Source organism: Triturus cristatus, chromosome 1_2 (genome assembly GCF_964204655.1).
Source record: "Triturus cristatus chromosome 1_2, aTriCri1.1, whole genome shotgun sequence".
Taxonomy (NCBI): domain Eukaryota; kingdom Metazoa; phylum Chordata; class Amphibia; order Caudata; family Salamandridae; genus Triturus; species Triturus cristatus.
In genome coordinates, this window is record NC_140580.1 from 257,150,576 (window position 1) to 257,171,865 (window position 21,290).

A 21,290-nucleotide genomic window follows, 5' to 3' on the forward strand; every position below is an offset into this window, starting at 1 on the left:
CCAGACCTAGGGATTTTTGGGAACCGTTTGTGCAACATATTCACTCTACACAAAATGATGTCTGACTGTATAATGCAGTAGGTTAGTAATATTCAAATGTGAGGTTTCTATGTACCAGATGTGGTGGAAGGCAATTTGAGGACAGGGGGTGGTGGAGTATAGCGCATGCTGGCCTGGGAATCATGGGACTCGTTGGGTAGCCACTTAAGTTTCAGCTGTGAAAAACATCTGGGAACAAGTTCACGGTACAGATGCTTATGTTAATCAGTGAAATGTCATTGCACACTATCAATTGTGGATTATTGGTATCAAAGTTGTGCAAATTTGTATTGTTACTCTTCTGCTGACCTGAATAAATACTTTTTTTTTTAAAAAAAAAGACCTCCATGCTAAGATTGGAGTCTAGTGAGGCAACTTAAGTCATTGAGCTGCCTGAAATATCCTTCATGTTAGGCAGCACTAAATCTGTATTCATCCTTGTTCCAGGCAAATTCTCACACACCTACTATCTGCCTGCTGAGGAGCCACACACATCCCAATTGGTAGCAGTGAAGAGAAGCCTTTGAGCAGGGGGTTTCAGGGGAGCTACATAGCTTTTCTATAGCCAAGTAAAAAAATGAGAACATCCCACTGACCCAGAACCCCACTACTCTGTTTCCTGACCGCCTCCATGTACACACAGTACACCGGCACAGTCAACATATGCATCGTCCTCACCTCAAGAGTCTGTTCACTCCTTCCATACAGACGCAGACCAAGATAGCTTGACAATAAAGGCCCATATTTCGAAACTGTACTACCTGGGGATGGAATGACCAGTGGGATAACTACCTGACATGTCGAACCACAGGAAGACATTAACCTTGAGCTTATCCTATGAAACCCCAACTCCTAGTGACACCACCGCATATCAAGTAGTAATACAAGGGTAGGTTAACACCATAAGGTAGAGTTACATGTAGAGGAGAAGGAGGAGGATTTCTTAGTGGAGGCGCCAACAAAAACAGAAAGAGCAGTGCAGTGTTTGCCAATGCTTAAAAGCATGACAAGATGTGCTATGGAAAACTTTAAACCTGTAAAGATTTGAGTTGGAACTCCAAGGTTGGAGAAAAATATATGCCTGCTCCTAAATGATTCACCCTCTATCAAAGGCCTTGTTACTCCGGACTCTGGCTGTCCATGCTGCCAGGAAAACAGCTGCTGTCCAGGTTACTGAGGATGCCCCACCTCCAAGTAAGGGGATTAAGACGATAGATGCAGCTAGTAAGCACATCACATTAGGGGCAGCAACTCAGTGGAGGATCGCCAAATCTGTGGGGCTCCTTTCAACTGGGAAAAGGCACTGGTAAAACACGTGATAGACACATCCCACAAAACAGGTCGAGAGCTCTTCCAAGAAAGCAAGCTCCTATCTAATGAGAACATCCGGTGCACCCCAGATGCAGCAAGTAAAGCCTTCAGGGAGGTCAATTTTATAATTTATTCTCTGCAATTATGCATGGCTTAGGGTGTCTGGCATCTGTCGTGAAGATGTACAACACCTCATCAATGCGCCTTTTGATGAGGAACATCTCTTTGGACCTCAGGTAGACAACGTGCTGGAAAAGATTAAAAAAGATATTGGCACTAAAGCAGTGGGTACTCTCCAAACACAGGGTGCTATTCAGAAAAGTGAACTTAAATGTGAGTAAAGATACATGTGTAAGTTTACTTTTGCACTTTTTAGTAACATTACTACATTTGCTGGCACATGCATCAAGCTAGGATTTTGCGAGTCCTTAATTGCGAATATTAAAGATTCGCAATTAAGGACTCGCAAAATCCTATGCATGTAGGAATTGCTATAATAGCGATTCCTACACATTTCTTATTTGCGACTCGCAATTTCAGGGTGCAAGGGTGTCAAAAGGACACCCTGTTGCACCCCTGGAATTGACCTGTGCATATATGTTGCACACACACATGCCCTAACATGAAACTTTGAAAAATGCACAAAAGTGATTTTTTCAAAGGTTTTGCAATTACCATGATGTTCAACTTAATGGTAATTTGCGCACCCTATTAGCGAAATCGCTAATCTTTTTACTTTAATGCATTGCATTTAAGGAATCTCAATTTGGGATTCCTTAAATGCAATCGCAATTTAGAGATTACTTAAATTGCGATTTTTGCATTTGGGATGATGCATCCCAAATGCAAAAATACCGGTTGCAAAGGGGCAGGATCTGAGAATCTGCCCGTTTGCGACCGGTTTTTCTTTTGATGCATGTGCCTGATGGATATTTATCATTTGCAAGCATAAATTTACTCAAAAGCATAGACATACATATCCTGTTTCAGGGGTGGAATTAGTAAAAACGTCATATACAAATGAATTAGTCACATTGATTATGACTTTACACTATATTTAACGTTCCGCACACTTGGTGGAAGCCGCAGCAATTGGAGGAGAGATCACCCTGCTGTAAAGTATAGGGACATTTTGAAGAATTAATATAAGGTAAAAATAAAGAAAATATTTCTAAGTTAAATTCTGACATAAAATGTGTTTATTAATATATTTTAAAATATAAAATAATTTGAAAAATGCTACAGCACTATTAACTAACTACATTTTAAGTAAACAATGTAATTAACTTAAGTATATTAAATTAAAATAATTGTTTTAAAAAATGTATAAAAAAAATAACACCCACCTAAGTAAGAAAAATGTGTATTATATGTATATCATATATATGTATTATATATATATATATATATATATATATATATATATATATATATGTATTATATATATATATATATATATATATATATATATATATATATATATATATATATATATATATATATATATATATATATATATATATATATATATATATATATATACATACATACATACACACACATTATTTCCTATGGGGTTCTATTTTATGTCCCTAACTACATTTGTTTCTGTGGGAGGGTGTTGCAGTATTTGGGAATGGTTGATGGTGGACTTCACAGCTCTGATTTTAAGTACATTTTCACTCTCCTTAGCTGACAGTACTAGCCAAAAGGATCTGGCATTGGGCCATTTGGAATCACATTTAATTCCTAACGGGACATTTTGCTGGGGTGGACAACAACATTGTGGACCAGTTAAGCAGCGGAAGCATTATCAAGTCCATAAATGGGAGATCAGTCCTGATGTACTACACAGGTACCTAAAAAAATGGGCACACCTGTTCAACACCGCTTAAAACACCAGATGCCCAAATGTCGTCTCCAGTGCCCACATTCCTTGGGCATTGCACTATGGATGAATTGGTCATGGATATGTTTTTACACTTTTTCTCCAGTTCCTCTGACCCCATTTGTCGTGAGGGTGAGGAAATGAGGGAAACGTCTTTGATCCTAATTCTGCTTGCACTGACTTGGGCAAGTCATCGATCATATTTGATACTGCTAGAAATGTCTGCCACAACACAAAAAAAACTGTTGTCGAGACCAGAACTCCTAACTCAACATCGAGGTCAGTTCAGACACCCAGACCTCAGTCAAATGAACCTAGTGTTTTGGCACTTAAGGTCCAAGTGATTGGATACCATACTTGATAAGGAGTGTATGCTAAACCTCCATGAGGCATGCAAGCCCATCACACATACTTGTTCATGCTTTAAAATGGAAAAGGTTTATTCATTACTTTTTAGGAAAATAGATCCACTTAAAGCATCAGTGCACAATAATATTTGCTACTTACTACGCCTTCAAAAATCAGGACTGGTATACACTTCTGTTTGATTACATTTAGCTGCAGTAGCCGCATACATGCAAAACTGGGAGCATTTGTCCCTATTGAAAATACCTATTGCAAGGCCTTTATGGAAGGCCTTAAGAGAATAATTCCAACAAGTACCACCAGCTCCTTCTTAGAGGCTTAACACAGTCTTAACAAGACAAAAGTGACCTCTGTTTGAGCTGGTACACTTTTGCAATTTCTAAGTTTGGCATTGCCAGATGAGGTGTATAGTAATGAATATGCTACTTACCAGTATGCATCTGTTCTTGGCATGTAGGGCTGCTGACATTCATATCTGTGCATAGATCGCCGCCTAGTGTTGGGTCCGGATGTTTGCACGTTGTTGTCCTGGAAGAGTCTTCGAAGTATTACGAGATAGGTGACTCCTCCCCTGGACCACAGTGCGCATGGGCATCCTCTCCATCCTTAGATTGTTTTTCGCCATTGTGACAGTGATGGAGTAGATACAGTAAGTGATGACCATGCTATACAGTAATTCTGAGAGCTGCAGCTGCTACAGGCGCCGGGGAGGAGGGTGGGCGATATGAATGTCAGCAGCCCTACATGCCAAGAACAGATGCATACTGGTAAGTAGCATATTCAGTTCGAGGCATGTGGGCTGCTGAATTCATATCTGTGCATAGAATACATAGCAGTACCTCCTATTAGCGGCGGCTACCAGTGCCAGCTGCAGCAGTCTGAAAAAGAGTTTTGAGAACAGCCTGTCCTACAGCTGCCTGCTGTTTTGAGTGTACATCTACACAGTAGTGTTTGGTAAATGTATGTATAGTGGACCATGTGGCTGCTCTACATATTTCCTGTAAAGGAATGTTTCCCAGGAAAGCCATGGACGCCCCTAACTTTCGTGTTGAGTGGGCTCGTGGGGGAATCGTTAATGTGCGTTTAGCCTTTTGATAGCAAATTTGAATACATTTAACGATCCATCTGGCTATACCTGCTTTGGAAATGGCGTTGCCCTTGTGTTGTGGAGAAAAGGCAACGAAAAGTTGTTTTGTCTTCCTAAAGTCCTTAGTTCTGTCTATATAGTACATATGGGCCCTCTTTACATCTAGTGTATGGAGCATTCTCTCAGCGACATTTTGTGGATTTTGAAAGAAAACAGGCAGTTCAATAGTTTGATTCATGTGGAACTTTAGGCATGAATTTGGGGTTGGTACGTAGTACGACCCTGTTTGCGTGAACCTGTATGAATGGCTCTTGAATGGTTAGTGCCTGGAGTTCACTAACTCTTCTTAACGAAGTGATTGCTACTAGGAAAGCTACTTTCCAGGTGAGGAATTGAATCTCACATGAGTGGAGAGGTTCGAAGGGTGGACCCATCAGTCTGGTGAGGACAAAGTTGAGGTTCCACACCGGTGCTGGTGGGTGTCTTGGGGGAATTACTCGTTTAAGTCCCTCCAAGAAGGCTTTGATGGCAGGCACTCTGAATAAAGAGAGGTGCTGCCTGTTTTGGAGATAGGCTGCTATTGCGGTCAAATGGATACGTATTGAGGTGTATGCCAGATTGCATCGGTATAGGTGTAAGAGGTAACAGATTATGTTTTGAATGGATGCGTCTAGCGGGTTAATGTCATTGTTGTTGCAGTAAATGACAAACCTCTTCCATTTAGCTGCATAGCAAGCTCTGGTAGTGGGACTCCTGGCCTCCTTGATGATCTCCATACAGTCAGGTGGCTGGTTTAGGTAGCCAAACTCTAAGACTTCAGGAGCCAGATTGCCAGGTTCAGCTGTTGCGGATCTGGGTGCTGAATTTCGCCATGGTTCTGCGTCAAAAGCGCGGGTTTGATCCGCAGCCTTTGATGCGGCACCACGGAAAGTTCTAGAAAGGTGGTGTACCATGGCTGGCGCGCCCATGTGGGAGCAACTAGGATGAGTGTCAGTGAGTGCTGTCGCAGTTTGCATGCCACCAGCGGTATTAATGGCGCTGGGGGAAAAGCTTACGCAAATCTGCCGGACCAGTTCATCCATATCGCATTGCCCTGCGACTGTGGATGTGGGAACCTGGTGGCAAAGCTTCGGCATTTTGCGTTTTTGTTTGTGGCGAATAGGTCTATCTCCGGATGACCCCACTGTTGGAAGTACGGTTGGAGAACGGACGGATGTAGCTCCCACTCGTGCATCTGGTGGCTGTGTCTGCTGAGCAGATCCGCCATCTGGTTGTCCTTGCCGGGGAGGTGTTCCGCCATGAGGAATATGTTCCTCTGAATGGCCCACTTCCATATGCTCTGAGCCAGATGAGACAACTGTGGAGAGTGTGTTCCTCCCTGCTTCTGTATGTAGTACATGGCAGTCATGTTGTCGTCCGGATCAACACGACTTTGTTGCACAGGTGTACTTTGAATGCCTTCATGGCTAGGAAGATTGCCATCAGTTCCAGAAGGTTGATGTGCATCTTCTTTTGTTGTGTCGTCCATAGTCCCTGCACTGTGTAATTGAGTACATGAGCTCCCCATCCCTGGAGAGAGGCGTCCGCCGTCAGTATTATTTGTGGAACAGGCTCTTGGAACGGTCGGCCCTTGCAAAGGTTTTGTGGATTCCACCAATGCAGAGAGTTGTATGCCCGACCGCTCACCAACACTAGGTCTTTTAATTGCCCGTGAGCCTGATTCCATTGACGTGCCAAGCACTCCTGAAGCGGGCGCATATGTAGTCTCGCGTGCGGGACTATGAAAATGCAGGAGGCCATCATGCCTATCAACTGCATGAACACTCGCGCAGGAAGGGAGTGTTGAGGTTTGAACTTTGAAATCAGCAGTTGCATGCTGTTGATCCTCACTAAATTTGGCTGAGCTGTGGCTGCCAGAGTGTTTATGGTCGCGCCCAGGTACTGTCGTACGTGTGCGGGTTGGAGATGTGATTTTGGGTAATTTAGTGAGAATCCCAGACTGGGAAGAAGGTGGATGGTGAGGGACATGTGGCTGGCGCATTGCTGGTCTGACTTTGCTTGAACAAGCCAGTCGTCCAGGTAAGGGTAGACGTGAATGTGTTGTCTCCGTAGATGTGCAACCACTGTAGCTAGGCACTTGGTGAAAACCCTGGGTGCTGTTGTCACGCCGAAGGGGAGGGCTTTGAATTGATAGTGCTGTCCCTGAATAGTGAACCTGAGATATTTCCTGTGTGATGGGTGTATGGGTATGTGGAAGTACGCATCTTTGAGGTCTAGTGTGGCTAGGAAGTCTCCCTGGCTGAGCAGCGGGAGAACCTGCTGTAGGGTGAGCATATGGAAATGCTCTGACAGAATGTAGTGGTTGAGGGGTCTCAGGTCTAGTATAGGTCTGAGCGACCCGTCCTTTTTTGGGATTAAGAAGTACAGAGAGTACACTCCTGTCCCCTGCTGGTTGACGGGCACGACCTCTATTGCACCCTTTTGCAGCATACTTAGCACTTCCTGCTGCAATAATGCTAAGTGCTCTACGGACATAGGACGGTGCTTTGGCGGTATGTTGGGTGGAGTGGAGGTTAATTCGAGACAGTAACCGTGCTGGATAATGTCCCTGACCCACCTGTCTGTGGTGATGGTTTTCCACGTGGACAGGAACCGCTGGAGTCTCCCCCCGACAGGTGTTATGTGGTCGGGGGGAAGGAAGAGGGCGTCACTGTTTGTTTTTGGGTGAGGACCTGGTGTTGCCGTAACCACGTCCTCTGCCCTTGGTGTTGGAGCCACGATATCCACCTCTGTTGGTTTTATCGTAGGTACTCTGTGTGCCCCCTTTAGTGTATTGCTGCTGTGACCCCTGGCCTCTAGCTGCTCCTCTATTCCCGGGGCGACGAAAGGAGCCACTACGAAATTGCTGCGTTTGCAGAGCCCCCATTGACTTCGCAGTGTCAATGTCTTTCTTTATTTTTTCTAAGGTGGTGTCAACTTCTGGGCCGAATAAGTAGTCGGGGTTGACTGGCTGATTCAGGATGGTGTTTTGAATCTCTGGTTTGAATCCTGAGATTCTTAACCAAGCGTGTCAGCGTAACATGACGCTGGTGTTAATTGCCCTTGCTGCTGTGTCGGCAGCATCCAGTGTGCACTTAATGGATGCGTTGGTAAGGAGTTGTCCCTCTCTGATGAGGAGCTCCGCTGCCTCTTTGTATTCATCTGGCAGATGCTGGAGTAGCGATTCTAGCGTGTCGTAGTGTGAACGATCATAGCGGGCCAGGAGGGCCTGTGTATTGGCAATGCGCCAGATGTTTGCTGCTTGAGCTGCAATTCTTTTGCCTGAGGTCTCCAGCACCTTGGACTCCTTGTCTGGGGGAGGAGCATCACCTGTTGTTTGTGAATGGGCTCGTTTGCGAGCGTTAGCAACCACCATGGAGTCCAGAGGTAACTGACCTCTAATGTACATAGGGTCTCCGGGCGCAGGCTTGTATTTTTTTTCAATCCTGGGGTTTAGCACCCGTGCCCTGGTTGTTTCTTTGAAAATGTCCTTTGCAGATTTGAGAACACCTTTCAACATGGGCAAAGTTTTGACAGTTCTCTCGGAGGAGGCGAAAGTGTCCACTAAGAAGTCTTCCTCAACAGTGTCAGAGTGGAGTTGTACTCCATGATTGGCGGCAGCACGTTCTATGAGGGCATTGAAGGCAGCAGTGTCGTCCTCTGTGGGAGATGTTTTGGCGCTGTAAAGCTGCGTGTCCTGGGTATCTGGCGCGGTACCCTGGTCTGTAGGGTCATCCCATGCTTGATCTGGGTCCTGCTGCTCATCAGGATCGACATCCCCAGGGTAGGTGGTATCATCACCCATGTAGTCCTCCACTGCGTCTGTTTCGGAAGGCGTAGGAGAAAAGGACTGGGGATCCTGATAGGAGGTTTGCAAGCGTTCATACAGAACCGGTTCCGACTCTGCTGGCAATTTGTGCTTCAGAGGTATTCTGTAGGAGTCCAAGCCCTTCTCTGGCGTGATCTTCCGTTTGCGGAGCATCAGTCTGCCAGTGTCGGCGTCGATGAATTGTGGCTGTGAAGGCTCAGAAGGTGAGTGTCGGGGCCCGACGTGGATCGGAGGGCTGCCCGTTCTCTGATGCGTTGCAACGACGCCGCGACTTGTCGCATCGAGAACGCCGAAGGTTCTTTGGTGCCGGTCGGTACCGTGGAGGTAGGCGTCGACTGCTTTGGAGCCACAGGGTCATCGATCCGAAGAGAGGTATCAGCGGTCGTCGGAGTCGATGACTTGGCGTGTGCCGCCGTCTTCGAAGTGGACGCAGATGGAGCGGCCATTTTGAATTGGTGGTCGGGGCCGACTGCTTCGGTGCCAGGGGATGAAGCGCTTTTGTGGGACCGAGGGCCTTCCTTTTCGGGTCGGTACCGATATCCGCTGCAGCGAGTTCGGCGCCGAAATCCCTCTTAGTGCGTTCGGAGCCGACGGTCTTTGTTGGCATCGAAGGAGCGGAGGTCTTCGAGGACTTTGAGCCGATCACGGCCAGTTTCACTTTTGTTTTCGGTGGAACTGGTGCGACGATTGGTTTCGGTTCCGTAGAAGGGAATCCAGTCGTCTTTGGTAATAATGGCTCGTGCTGGATGTTAGAGGCCGGGCCCGAAGAACTTTGGGATTGATCTCGGGTAAGGCCCGGAGGCGATCCCTCGACCTGAGCCGTAGAATGACGCACTTTGACGGCCTCCGTATCGACGGGTAGGCCTGGCTCTTCGCTAGAGCTATCTTCTTCGGCCCCAAAGGCCTCATCGTAGTCTCCTACCTCGTCGACGGCTTCTTCCCTGTGAAAAAGCACTTCATCGGCGTCTTCCGATCGGGAATCGTGTTCGGAAGCGGGTCTGGAGTTTACTTCTTCCACGCTCTCTACATCCTCGTCCTCGTCCTCGGTGCCGAAGATGTTGGCCGGGGCAGGCGCCGATTGCTGCGCTTCTAATCTCGCTGCTCGTCGATTCCGGAGAGTCTTCTTCGATCGGAATCGGGCACAGGCCATACATTTCGATTCGTCGTGATCCGGTGAGAGATATTTGTTGCATACCGGGTGGACGTCGATGTGTGGGTATTTGGCGTGGCATACAGGACACCGTTTGAATGGGGTCCTCGATTCCATCGTCGATGTAAGGTCGATGTTCGGATCAAACGGATCCGAAAGGCTAGAAGAAGTTTCTAAACTAATCAAGAAAGCAGTCGATACTGAACGGGAACAGTACCGACGAAAACTAAAGGCCTTTTGGCCTTAAACTAAATTTTCCTAACTTGAGCTAAGATAAGCACATCCGAACCCAATGGCGGAAAAAAACAATCTAACAATGGAGAGGATGCCCATGCGCTGTGTGGTCCAGGGGAGGAGTCACCTATCTTGTGATACTTCGAAGACTCTTCCAGGACAACAACGTGCAAACATCCGGACCCAACACTAGGCGGCGATCTATGCACAGATATGAATTCAGCAGCCCACATGCCTCGAACCAGGATGCACTGAGCTAAGCGTAGTGCCTGTGATGGCTAGGGCACATTCCACTCAAAAGAAGGGAACACTATGGTCTTCTTAGGAAACATTCTGATAGCAGATATTTGTAAACCTGCTATGTGGTCCATACCACACATGTTCACAAAGCACTAGTGTGTGAATATTCACGCCAATTGGTAACCTTTAGTTGGATAGCCTATGACAAGAACCTTTTTCCAAACATCTACAACATCAGCTCACTCACAGCCACTTATAGAAGACACTGCTTTACAGGCTATACAGAGCATGTATATCTACAGCAGCACATGCTATAATCACCTGTTTATAGCTTGTAGCATTGTAGAGTCACATGCTCCCTCCAGCCTTCTCAGAAGGGAACTTTGATCCAAGATGTTTATCGTTACTTAATTAGTCACAGTGTACAGTACATTACATTTTTTGTCTTTTTTCATTACACTCCACCTAAATTACTCATACCCACTAAAATCAATCTGATTTAGAGTCTTTGTCGTGGTACATTGTGGGCTAAGGAAGCAGTCACAAGTTATCTTGAGACGAAGACGTATTTGAAGAAAAACAACTTACAAATGTCTGTACCACACAATAGACAGCAGTAGCATTCAGAGCATGTGACTACAGCACTGCAATCTACAGACACATGGTTACAGGGTATGTAAAACTTTACTTCCATTGTACGCTTTTCCTTCTGAGGAGTGTTCGTTCCTCTGGAATGTAATACTGTCTACCTTTCAGAGCTCCGCCCCTTAAATAAGGCATGGGTCTCTTTTCCCTATCTAATGGTAACACTCCTAGGTAACATTGACACTTAAAGATTTAGGATTGTTCAATCTGTTAACACATTTGTTTTTACATCTCAGACATTCACTTGAATGAACTCGATGTTTTTGTTTCTTTTCAGTTTTTAGTGGGTATGAAAGGGAGAGACGAGGCAATGGCAATTGGGGGACACTGGTCGCCCTCATTAGATGGCCCTGATCCAGAGAAGAATCAGCCGGTGTTAATTAAGACTGCTATCCGTTGTTGTAAGGCTCTGACAGGAATTGACTTAAGTTTGTGCACACAGTGGTAAGTAAAGTTATCTGAGAAAATCTAAACATCGTTAATATTTTTTTAGTTTGTCAGCAGCATTTGTTTTTCAGGGAAACATTCTAAGCTGATGAGTGATACTCCGGAATGTATTTAATGGGCGCCAAATACATTGAAAATGTTATTGCTAATATAATTTAGGCTTCACTATTTACTGCGCAACTACTTGACCGTAGTTTAAATTTTTCTTCATTTCAAGCTTAGCTGAAAGTCGTCAGAAATAACTTGTAAGTTGTATTTATCAAGCAGTTGGAACTATTGATCATCTTGCTATATTTTCTCTAGATTTTTATTGACATTGTTTGCACTCATTATAAAATAATTCTGATCATTGTACCTCGTGTTATTGCTAGAGAAATTTAATTAAAATCTTTCAAACATTACTTAAAAAGGTTTACTGTTAATACGTTTTTACATGCCATCACGATTATGCATTTTGGAAATCTGCATCTAGAGAAACTATGGCATTAATACATTTATTTTTTGTAGACAAGAGTTCAAGTTCTTGTAGCAAAATCTGTTTTTCTTGATATTCTAGTGAACTAGGATTTTAAAACGTTTTAGAATTTTCTTTTCCAACATGCTTCTTCCCTTGCAACAGGTACCGTTTTGCAGAGATTCGCTACCTTCGCCCCGAGGAGACCCACAAGGGGCGTACAGTTCCAGCTCATGTGGAGACAGTGGTTTTATTTTTCCCGGATGTTTGGCATTGCCTTCCCACCCGCTTTGAGTGGGAAATCCTTTCCCGAGGCTACAAGCAGCAGCTGGTCGAGAAGCTTCAGGGTGATCGCAAAGAAGCTGATGGAGAACAGGCACTGAATGCTAATCCCTTTTTTCTATTTCTGCTTTTTACAGGCACAGGATCACAGACACAAAGAGTACACCATATACCTTTATTGCAAACACACATGAGGAATATAACTGCTATACACTGACTGGTAAAACGCTTTTAGCAGCATAGTAAAGATTATCTATTGCATATACTAACTTTAAATATTCACAAAGTAAATTGTGCTAAATCCTGTTTAGCGCCCCATGTTGCCCTCTGCAATGGTATATTCATAATCTCGCACTATTTGATTGAACTTCAGTATAAATAATTTAACTTTTCTGCACTTCAAGTTAGTTGTTTCACTTAGAACATGTAAGTGTTGTATTTGAAATATGATACAAGGGGGTGGCCTCGTACCACGTGACGTTTATGCGTTTTGGTACTGTTTAGATTAGAACAAAATAATAAAAGGAAGTTGGGTGGTTTAGTTAAGAGCAAGATTGGACTTTGCGTTGTCGATGGAGATCGCCAGTGCCATTAAATCCCTACATTTTTATTTATTTTGTATGTTTGTGCTGCAAGTTTCATTGCCTTTCGCTTATCAGATCTTGCTTTGAATGACTAATGACTGGCATTTCGATCAGTGTACTGAATGTCTGAATGTATATAAACAATACCTTTAGGTGAAGAAAATCTGGCAGACGGTTGTGCCTTGCTCGTTGCACGGAACAGCAGCAAAATAAAAATAAAAACCTACATTAATAGAACCTTTTTTAACTTTGCATTAGGAAGAAGAGAAATATGATGGTGAATCTGAAGAGCTCTCTACCCCTACTCACTGGTCTCAACTTGATCCCAAGATAATGAAGGTAGTTTTTATTAATAAATCGAGTTTTGCGAGTTTTATAAATTAAGTACGATATTTTATTAATTCAGTGGCTGTACCATTGGGGGGGGGGGGGGGGGGATAAAACGTGATTTCTTTTGACTTGCATGTGTCTTGAGGAATACATACATGAAAGGAGGGATAATTGTCAGGATCCCTGGGCACCCTGCATAGTGACTGTACAAATGTCCATTTTGCTCCATAACCAAGCTGGGCTGTTGTAATAAGTACGTAATGCATATTGATTCACTTGCAAAATCGGGAGGTCACGAATACCAGTGGTAGGCTACATGTAAATCTCACAGATCTCTTCACTAGGAGCAAGCAACGTCTCTGCTCACCTTCCTGATAGAACTGGCAAATCACCACATACAGTTACTAAATTCAGTTACTAAACAACATTCTATGTCTACATCATTCATCAAGTAGAAGTAGCACATTGACGACATTGGAAAGCAAGACACAACAGTGACTCTTTAAATTGGCAGTTTGCGGGAACATTCCTTGATCTATTGGCAATGATCTTGTAGGAAGGGCTTGATGTATTCTATAGCTTTTCCTGAAAAAACATCTTTTACACCTGGTGTTTCAAGTGAAAATTGTGATTAATTGCGCCATTAAATTTCAGGGAAGTTTTTAATTAAATTGGTCATCATTGTTTACCGTTGTTACTTGTTATTAGGGCTAATTTAAATTTGGAGATTGGGCAATATGTGTTGAATAGTTTGAGCATGATCAGTAATTTTTCTGATTGGTTTTAAAGATATTTCCTGTATGATCAAGGTGACAAGCTTGGAATCAGACCCGCAACATAATGAATGCTTTACCTAAAGACATTATGAAAAAATCTCCAAGCACGATTACAGCATTTGTTTTATCATCAGCCTTCAGGACTTCGTCCAAGTTGTTAGACAATAATTAGAAAAGTGACCATTAGTGCAAAGGGCATGTGGCATAGTCATGTCCCCTCCACAGCCTCACACAGTTGTGGGAAAAATCTTCAATACTTTGATAGCGTTATAGTGTTGCCCACCTTGCCCCGGCAGCTGCATGTAAAAATGCCATCTCGAATAGTGGCAGCTGCCTACGGAGGCCTATGTGCCCGGTTCACTGCAGCTCTTTCTGTTCAGGCATGTCAAAGTATTTGCTAGCCTCCCCACCTCGTCTGCATGCCACCTCTCCTTGCTCCGCAGATGCTTGAGTAGGAGCGACCTCATCAAAATCATGGCTGCTGCAACCCCTTATCCCCGACCTACCAAATCAAAGATGTTCGCCCAGCTGTTGGACTTAATGAATGTGTTTTCCCTATCAGTGGTGGCTGGGGACTTAAAGAAGTGGTAGGGCCAAAAATTAATATTGTGGTGCAAGTGACAGAAGTGAACGACACTTAGTCGCAGGGGAATTCAGGAGTTCTCACCCCCCCCAAACAAAAAGGGAAATATTGGCAGAGCGGTACATTTTACTGCATGTTCGATAAAGAATTTATAGAAAAAAAAAATAAAGGTAAAAAAGGAATTCTAGGAATGAGAAAATGAACTCGAATGCACTTACCAAGTAGGAGAATAGAACGCATGTGATCGTCCAGAGGGCTAGGGTGCTTTTACTGCTGTTATTGTAGAAATATGCAATCTGATAGAGATTTCTTACCGCTGATTCCGTACTTTAAATTATCCCCAGGTGTCAGACTGGATCCAGAAATTTTTCGTTAGCATTACCCCTGCATGCACCATAGGTTGAGTCGTTCAGCTTTGTGTGGCGTCACTGGTGTCTTCTGCGCCGTAAGTGACATTTGCGGTGCCTATATAGGCGCAACCAAGGCCTGCTGATGTTAGTTTTTTTCTTTCCACGCCAGCTAGCCCAGATCCAGTGAAGAGCTACCCCTTAGTCACTTTTTGACTAGGTTTTTTTGACATTTTGTCAAAGTCCTTTTTCAGGTTTACCTCCTGTTTTGGCAGAGATGTCCTCGAAGAAGGCTGGCTGCAAGCCATGCGGCCCCTGTCACTGACAGATGTTTGCAATGGACCTGTACCTTGTTTGCCTCTGGTGCCTCGAGCGGTACCACCACCCAAAGGCCTGCCATAACTGCCGCGCCATGCCCCCGAAGGCCTGTAGGGAGCGATCCCTCAAGCTTATGAGAGCTCAATGTGCGATGCCATGACATTCACAGTCCCGTTCGCGAGGAAGTTCCCGGGAGTGGTTGTGGGGCCAGAGGTCGTCGTCCCATTCAAAGTCGTCTAGCCATTTGGGTAAGTCCAAGTCCCACAAAACGAAGTCGTGGAAGCATGCTTCAATTTCTCCTTGTCCATTAGCTGGTTAGACCAGGGAGCATCGCCTCTTGAGGCCTGCCTCTGATGTTGAGTCAGCATCTGGGTGGCTCCGCACCTCCCCCAGTGTCCGAGAGCCGGAGTGACCCTCGCCTAATCGTGAGAATTTCATGAGGCCATGCGCCTCATCTTTGGGCGGCCCGTTCCCTCAGGTGTGCCTTCATGCTTTGCGTAGTCGGGAGGGGCCGTGGTGGATCCACGTCAGCGGATCTGAAGCCTGTCGGGCCCAAGGATCCACAGATAGATCCAGATCAGCGCCATATGTGCCACCTCGACCTTCCCCGATGCCGATCCAGAGTCCGGCGGCGCCATCCCTGACTCTGACATGGAGCCAGAGAGACGTCATCCTACGCCGGCTGGAGCCATGCCTTTCAGGCGGGAGCCTGAACCCTATTTTTACAGGCTAGGTCTCGGGGAGGGTTTTGAGTTGCCCCTGGTTCCTGAAGAATACCAGCCTTATGAAGAACAACTGAACTGGGCTGAGTGTCTGAGTGAAGCCAGTCATCTGGATACTTTTCCAGATACTGGCATGCTTTCTCCCCCTACTGTTGCTATGGTGTAGGGAGCTTCTTTTACAATAGTAGTGCGGAGGGCGACTGAGGTCATGGACCTTAGCTGGCCCTCAGTAGCAGTCAAGATTAATTTATTGATGGAAATGCTTGATACGGAAGTGCCCCACTCAGAACCGCTTCTCCCTTTCAATGAGACGCCTACTGACGTCCTGCTTGGTACTTGATCCAAACCCAACACAGGGGCTTCTGTGAACTGGACAATTGCCACTGCCAACGCCCGCTCCAGGAGACCCAAATTTCCTCACCAAACACCCTACCCTGGAGAGCTTAGTGGTCCAAGCCTCCACGTCCCTCTTTAATCCTGGCGCATTCCCTACTGCACCCCTGGACAGGGAATCCAAGACAATCTTGTAAAGTGTTTTCTTCTGCCAGCCTGGCACTGTGGTCTGTGAACATTGCATGCCTTTTGGACCGCTATTCGCACATGCTGTGGGATATGGTTGCACAGGTGCTGCCAACTGTACTGGAGGAGGCCCGGTCTCTACTCTCCCAGGCTATTGCCGATGGGAGGGATGCACCAAAGTTGTCCATTCATTGTGGGCTTGACACACCACCGAATCACTAGGCAGAGCAGTTTTGTCGACAGTGGCCCTGCAACGCCTCGCATGGTTGAGGACGACTGGCTTTTCTGGGGATGTCCAGTCCTCACTCATGGACATGCCCTTTGATGGCTCCTGTCTCATCGGAGACGAGGCCGATTCGGTTCTGGAACACTTTAAAGACAGCTGGTCTACGACCAGGTCCTTTGGCCTATCTATGGCCCCTCGTCGCCCTCAATTCACCTTTTGCTCCTTTACGTTGCGATGGAAGGGACGTGCAACTGCGTCTTTACCTGCCCAGCCTCCATGGTGCACAAGCTCTCCAGCCTCTGCTTTGCCGTGTATGCAGTTACTACCAGGCCATGGGTCGGGTGGCCAGTGGTTGGGTCAGTCCACCAACCTCCCTGCAGCCGCATCCTCCAAATCCTCCTAGTCTGCCCATATATCATCATAAGCACCCAGTCGGTGGCAAGATTCTCCTTCACCTGCCTCCATAACATCGGACAGGTGGGTTTTGCAAATTGTCTGAAGGGGCCTCTTTGAAATAGCCCCTCCCTCCATGCCACCACATACGACAGGCTGACGGGGGACCACCTATCTCTTCTCCACCAGGAAGGGACGTCTGTTGGCCAGAGGAGCCATAGAGCGAGTGCCGGCACCAGAAGATGATCATTGTTGCTATTCCCACTACTTTCTAGTGCAAGAAGGACGGAGGCCTTCGACCTATCCTTGAACTACACCCTTTCACTTTTTTCCTCAAGAAGGAGAGATTCAAGATGCTCACCCTGGCTCCGTTTCTCTCTGCCCTGGAATCTGGATGGGAGCGAAGGACTTGCTTGTTGCCTACTTCCATATTCCCGTCCTGCCTGGCCACAGGAGTTACCTGCTGTTCATGGTGGGCCATGGGCACTTTCAGTTATCTGTGTTCCCCTTTGGCCTCACCAGAGCCCCTCGGGTGTTCACCAAGGTGATGGCTATGGTTGCAGCTCATCACTGGATATCTGCGGTGTCACTCTTCGCCTGTCTCGACGACTGGCTGTTGAAGGCGAGCTCACCCCAGGCTGTTGCCTTTCACCTCTAGACTAAGGTGCAGACAAGCTCGCACCCCTACCTAACCCCGACAGACAGCACCCCAGGAAGGCCACATGGTTCAGCGCCGATCTCCAAGAATCAAGACGCACCTGCAGATGCCTCGAGAAATACTGGAGAAACAGCAAAACGTCTGAAGACTGCACCACCTACAAGAACACCATGACAGAACAACACCAATGCATCAGATCCACCAAAAGGACCTTCATCCAAAACAAGATCCTCGCCAACTCCAGCAACTCGAAGGAACTCTTCAGCATCATCCAGGAATTCACAAAACCCCCCAGCGAAACCACAGACATCACCCCTTCCCAGGACCTCTGCAACAAGCTCGGATCCTACTTCCGTCTGTAAATCAAGGACCTCTACGACAACTTCAACGACAAGACGCCTGACCCCGAAACCACATCCTCCTCCAACAACACTAGCCAGCACACCATTTCCTCCTGGGCTCCAGTCACCACCGAAGACACCACCTCAACCATGAAAGGCATCTACTCAGGAGTCCCCATGGACCCCTGCCCGCCGCACATCTTCCACAGAGCCGCCACCGCACTACGACACACAATCAACACCACCTTCAAGACTGACATCCATCCCGACGACTGGAAACGCACAGAAGTCAGACCCCTGCTCAAGAAGCCCTCAGTAGATCCCACGGACCTCAAGAACTACCGACCCATCTCCCTCCTCCCGTTCGCGGCCAAAGTCACTGAGAAGACCATCCATGCCCAGCTGACAAGAATCATTGAAGAAAAGTCCACCCTCGACCCCTCCCAATCCGGATTCCGCAGCAACCACAGCACCGAGACCACTCTACTCACCGTCACAGACGACATCCACACTCTCCTTGACCAAGAACACACCGCGGCCCTGATCGTACTCGACCTCTCTGCAACATTCAACACCGTCTCCCACCGCACACTCACCGCCAGACTCCACAACGCCGGAATACAGGGAACCGCCTCGACTGGATCCGCTCCTTCCTCACCGGCAGAACCCAGAGAATCAGACTGCCTCCCTTCCTCTCTGAACCAATACAAATTAATTGCTGAGTACCCTAAGGTTCGTTGCTCAGCCCCACGCTCTTCAACATCTACATGGCCCCCCTCGCCGCCATAGTCAGACAGCGCGGACTCAGCATAGTATCCTACACCGACGACACCCAGCTCATTCTCTCCCTCACCAAGGACCCCATCACCACCAGGCTCAACTTCGAGGAAGGAATGAAGGACGTTGCATCCTGGATGACCAGCAGCTACCTGAAGCTCAACTCGCAGAAGACAGAGGTCCTCGTGCTCGGACCATCCCCCTCTGCATGGGACAACACCTGGTGGCCCACTGCCCTCGGCAGCCCTCCCACCCCCACGGACCATGCCCGTAACCTCGGCATTGTACTCGACTCCGCCCTCTCCATGAATCGACAGGTCAACGCTGTCACCTTCAGCTGCTTCAACACCCTCCGCATCCTCCAAAAGACCTTCAAATGGATCCCCCCAAATCAAGGAAGACAGTCACCCACACACATTTTTTTTTTTTTATCTGTTTTTATTGGCATTTAGTAAACAAGTACATGAGCAGTTGTTTCATCTTTTCTGCAGTGTGTAGCGACATTAGATGATGTGCGTCACTGGACATCAATATACATTTAATACAACAGTGAGGTTTCAATAGATGTTTTCAACAGTATTTTCCACAACCAATACATCTGGTGTATTTGCACATGTTGCGAAGCAGGTTATGTTTAATAGTCAATTCAATGCAGATAGATTGGTTAAGCTGTTCATGTGGCAATAACTGTGTACATGGGGTGTTGAACTTGGAGTAGGGTTGGAATGCTCTCGTAGGTTGGAGTATGTAGAATGCTGTATTTATGCCTCCGAGGGTGCCCCTTAGCAATGCCATTGCCATAAAGTTTTGATGTGCAAGTGCATCAAAGTAGTATCGTTTAGCTTGTGGCGCATGATCGGTTGCATAAATGTGGTCTATGAGTGAGGGTCACGTCCGCGGTGTTGGCTGTTTAGGTCAGGTGCCTGAAGGAACTGGGTTGGCAGGTCTGTGGATTGCTGTAGTGTTGCCAGGATCACATCCCAGTTTTCAGCTATAGGTACTTTCCTGAGACTCACAATTTCTTCCCGCTTGATCGCTATGCCTTCTGCTCTGGCCCACGCAATGGTGGAACGTTTCCAAGCCTGTACTTGTGGGGGATCTGACGCTTTCCATCGTTTTGTAAGTAGTCGTTTGGCCGTGGCTATGCCCAGATCTAGGAACCGGGAGGTGACCTTAGTATTGCATGTCCTACGGAAGACCTGTAGCAGATATGTTTGCCACTCAAAGGGTAGCTCTCTTTCCGTACAGACACGGAGTGCATCTGCCACTTCTCTCCAATAGGCGCTGAGGTTGGGGCAGCCCCAGAGCATGTGCACTAGGTCTGCATCAAGAGTCGCACAGTGGGGACAGGCAGAGTCTGCTCGATGGAAGTATCTATTAATGTTAGCTGGCGTTAAGTATGCACATTGCGTAATGAAGTATTGTATTTGCCTGAGTCGCATATTTCGTGGGATACGAGTCAGGCTGGCCAATATCTGTGTCCAGGTTTTATCTGAGAGTTGGTGTCCCAAGTCATACTCCCACTTGCCTCTGAGGGGATCTAGGTTGATTGCCGCGTGATGACGCAGTGAAGCGGCAAACCAACGTATCAGGTGTCTGCCCCATCCCATGACATGGAGATATTGGATAGTGAGGTGCATTTGTGGTTCAGTGCCTAGATCTCCCCATTTCTCTGTAAGGGAGGCCACCAGTGTGCAATGTAGGAGGAATTGTCCTGCGGGAAGTTCCTCGTTTGCTGCTAGTGTCGCATAAGGAATCAGTGAGCCCTCGTGATAGAGATCACCTAAGGTCCGTATCCCAGCTTCATGCCAATGGTGCAAGTCGGGCGGCTGTGCACACCGCCGGACCTCTGGGGGTGCCTTCCAAAGGGAGGGCGGGGGCATAAGGAGTGCCATGTCATGTTAGGGTAGAGGCTCCTTCGATAACACCTATAGGCCACATTCAAATATAAGGGTTCCGGAGGGCGTGTGCATGTACCAGGATGGAAGAACGTAAGGATCTGTAGCAGAGTGTATGGTGGACGGGTGGATGCAGTGTCGCTGCGTTGACGGTCTGCAAACCATCTGGCGATCCATTGGAGTTGAGCCGCACGTTAGTAGTGCTCAAAGCAAGGAGCCGCTAGACCCCCCTGATCTGTGGGCAAATATAGTTTTTTGATCGCTACCCTGTGCCGGTTGGGGCCCCAGATAAAGTCCCTGATTGTCTATTCTAGCTGGGTAAAGAAGGAGGCTGGTACATAGTTAGGCAGGTTGACAAAGTAGTACAGGAGCCTTGGTAAGGCCACCATTTTCACCAGTGCCACTCTGCCCGTGACTGCCAGGGGAAGTGTGCTCCAGAATCGCATCTGAGAGCGAATGGCTGTTAGTGCCCTGCCTAGATTGCCATCAAAGAGGTCCTGCGGTTGCCGATAGACTTGTATTCCTAAGTAACGAAACGTGTCTGCTCTCCATTGCACTCGCACCCCGTGGTATCATACTTGTGCTCAAGAGGGAGTTGAGTCCGCATTCATACTTCCGCCTTTCACAGGATAAAACACCTCGTTTTGGACAGTTTGACGCTTCGCGTTCTAGTTGTGGTGGCGATACGTCACTTCCGGTTATCCTCTTCCGCATTCGGAGCTCGCCCGTTCGAAGAGAAGCGTCGCGCATGGATTCCTGAGTCTTTCGTTTGGATCCCGGAGTGAGCGGCCTGACCTGGAGTCCCTA

At 46.9% G+C, this 21,290-nt stretch overlaps 1 protein-coding gene across 5 annotated transcripts in view; it reads left to right on the plus strand.

The window, feature by feature from the left end:
- CCAR1 (cell division cycle and apoptosis regulator 1) overlaps nt 1-21,290 on the plus strand; it is a 2,209,777-nt gene that overhangs the window by 782,372 nt on the left and 1,406,115 nt on the right. For all 5 annotated transcript variants that reach the window (XM_085603559.1, XM_085603560.1, XM_085603562.1 and 2 more), the window contains 3 exons: nt 11,106-11,272; nt 11,895-12,105; nt 12,854-12,934. In XM_085603559.1, the coding sequence (XP_085459685.1) occupies nt 11,106-11,272; nt 11,895-12,105; nt 12,854-12,934 (459 nt within the window). The remainder of the gene's footprint in view (nt 1-11,105; nt 11,273-11,894; nt 12,106-12,853; nt 12,935-21,290) is intronic.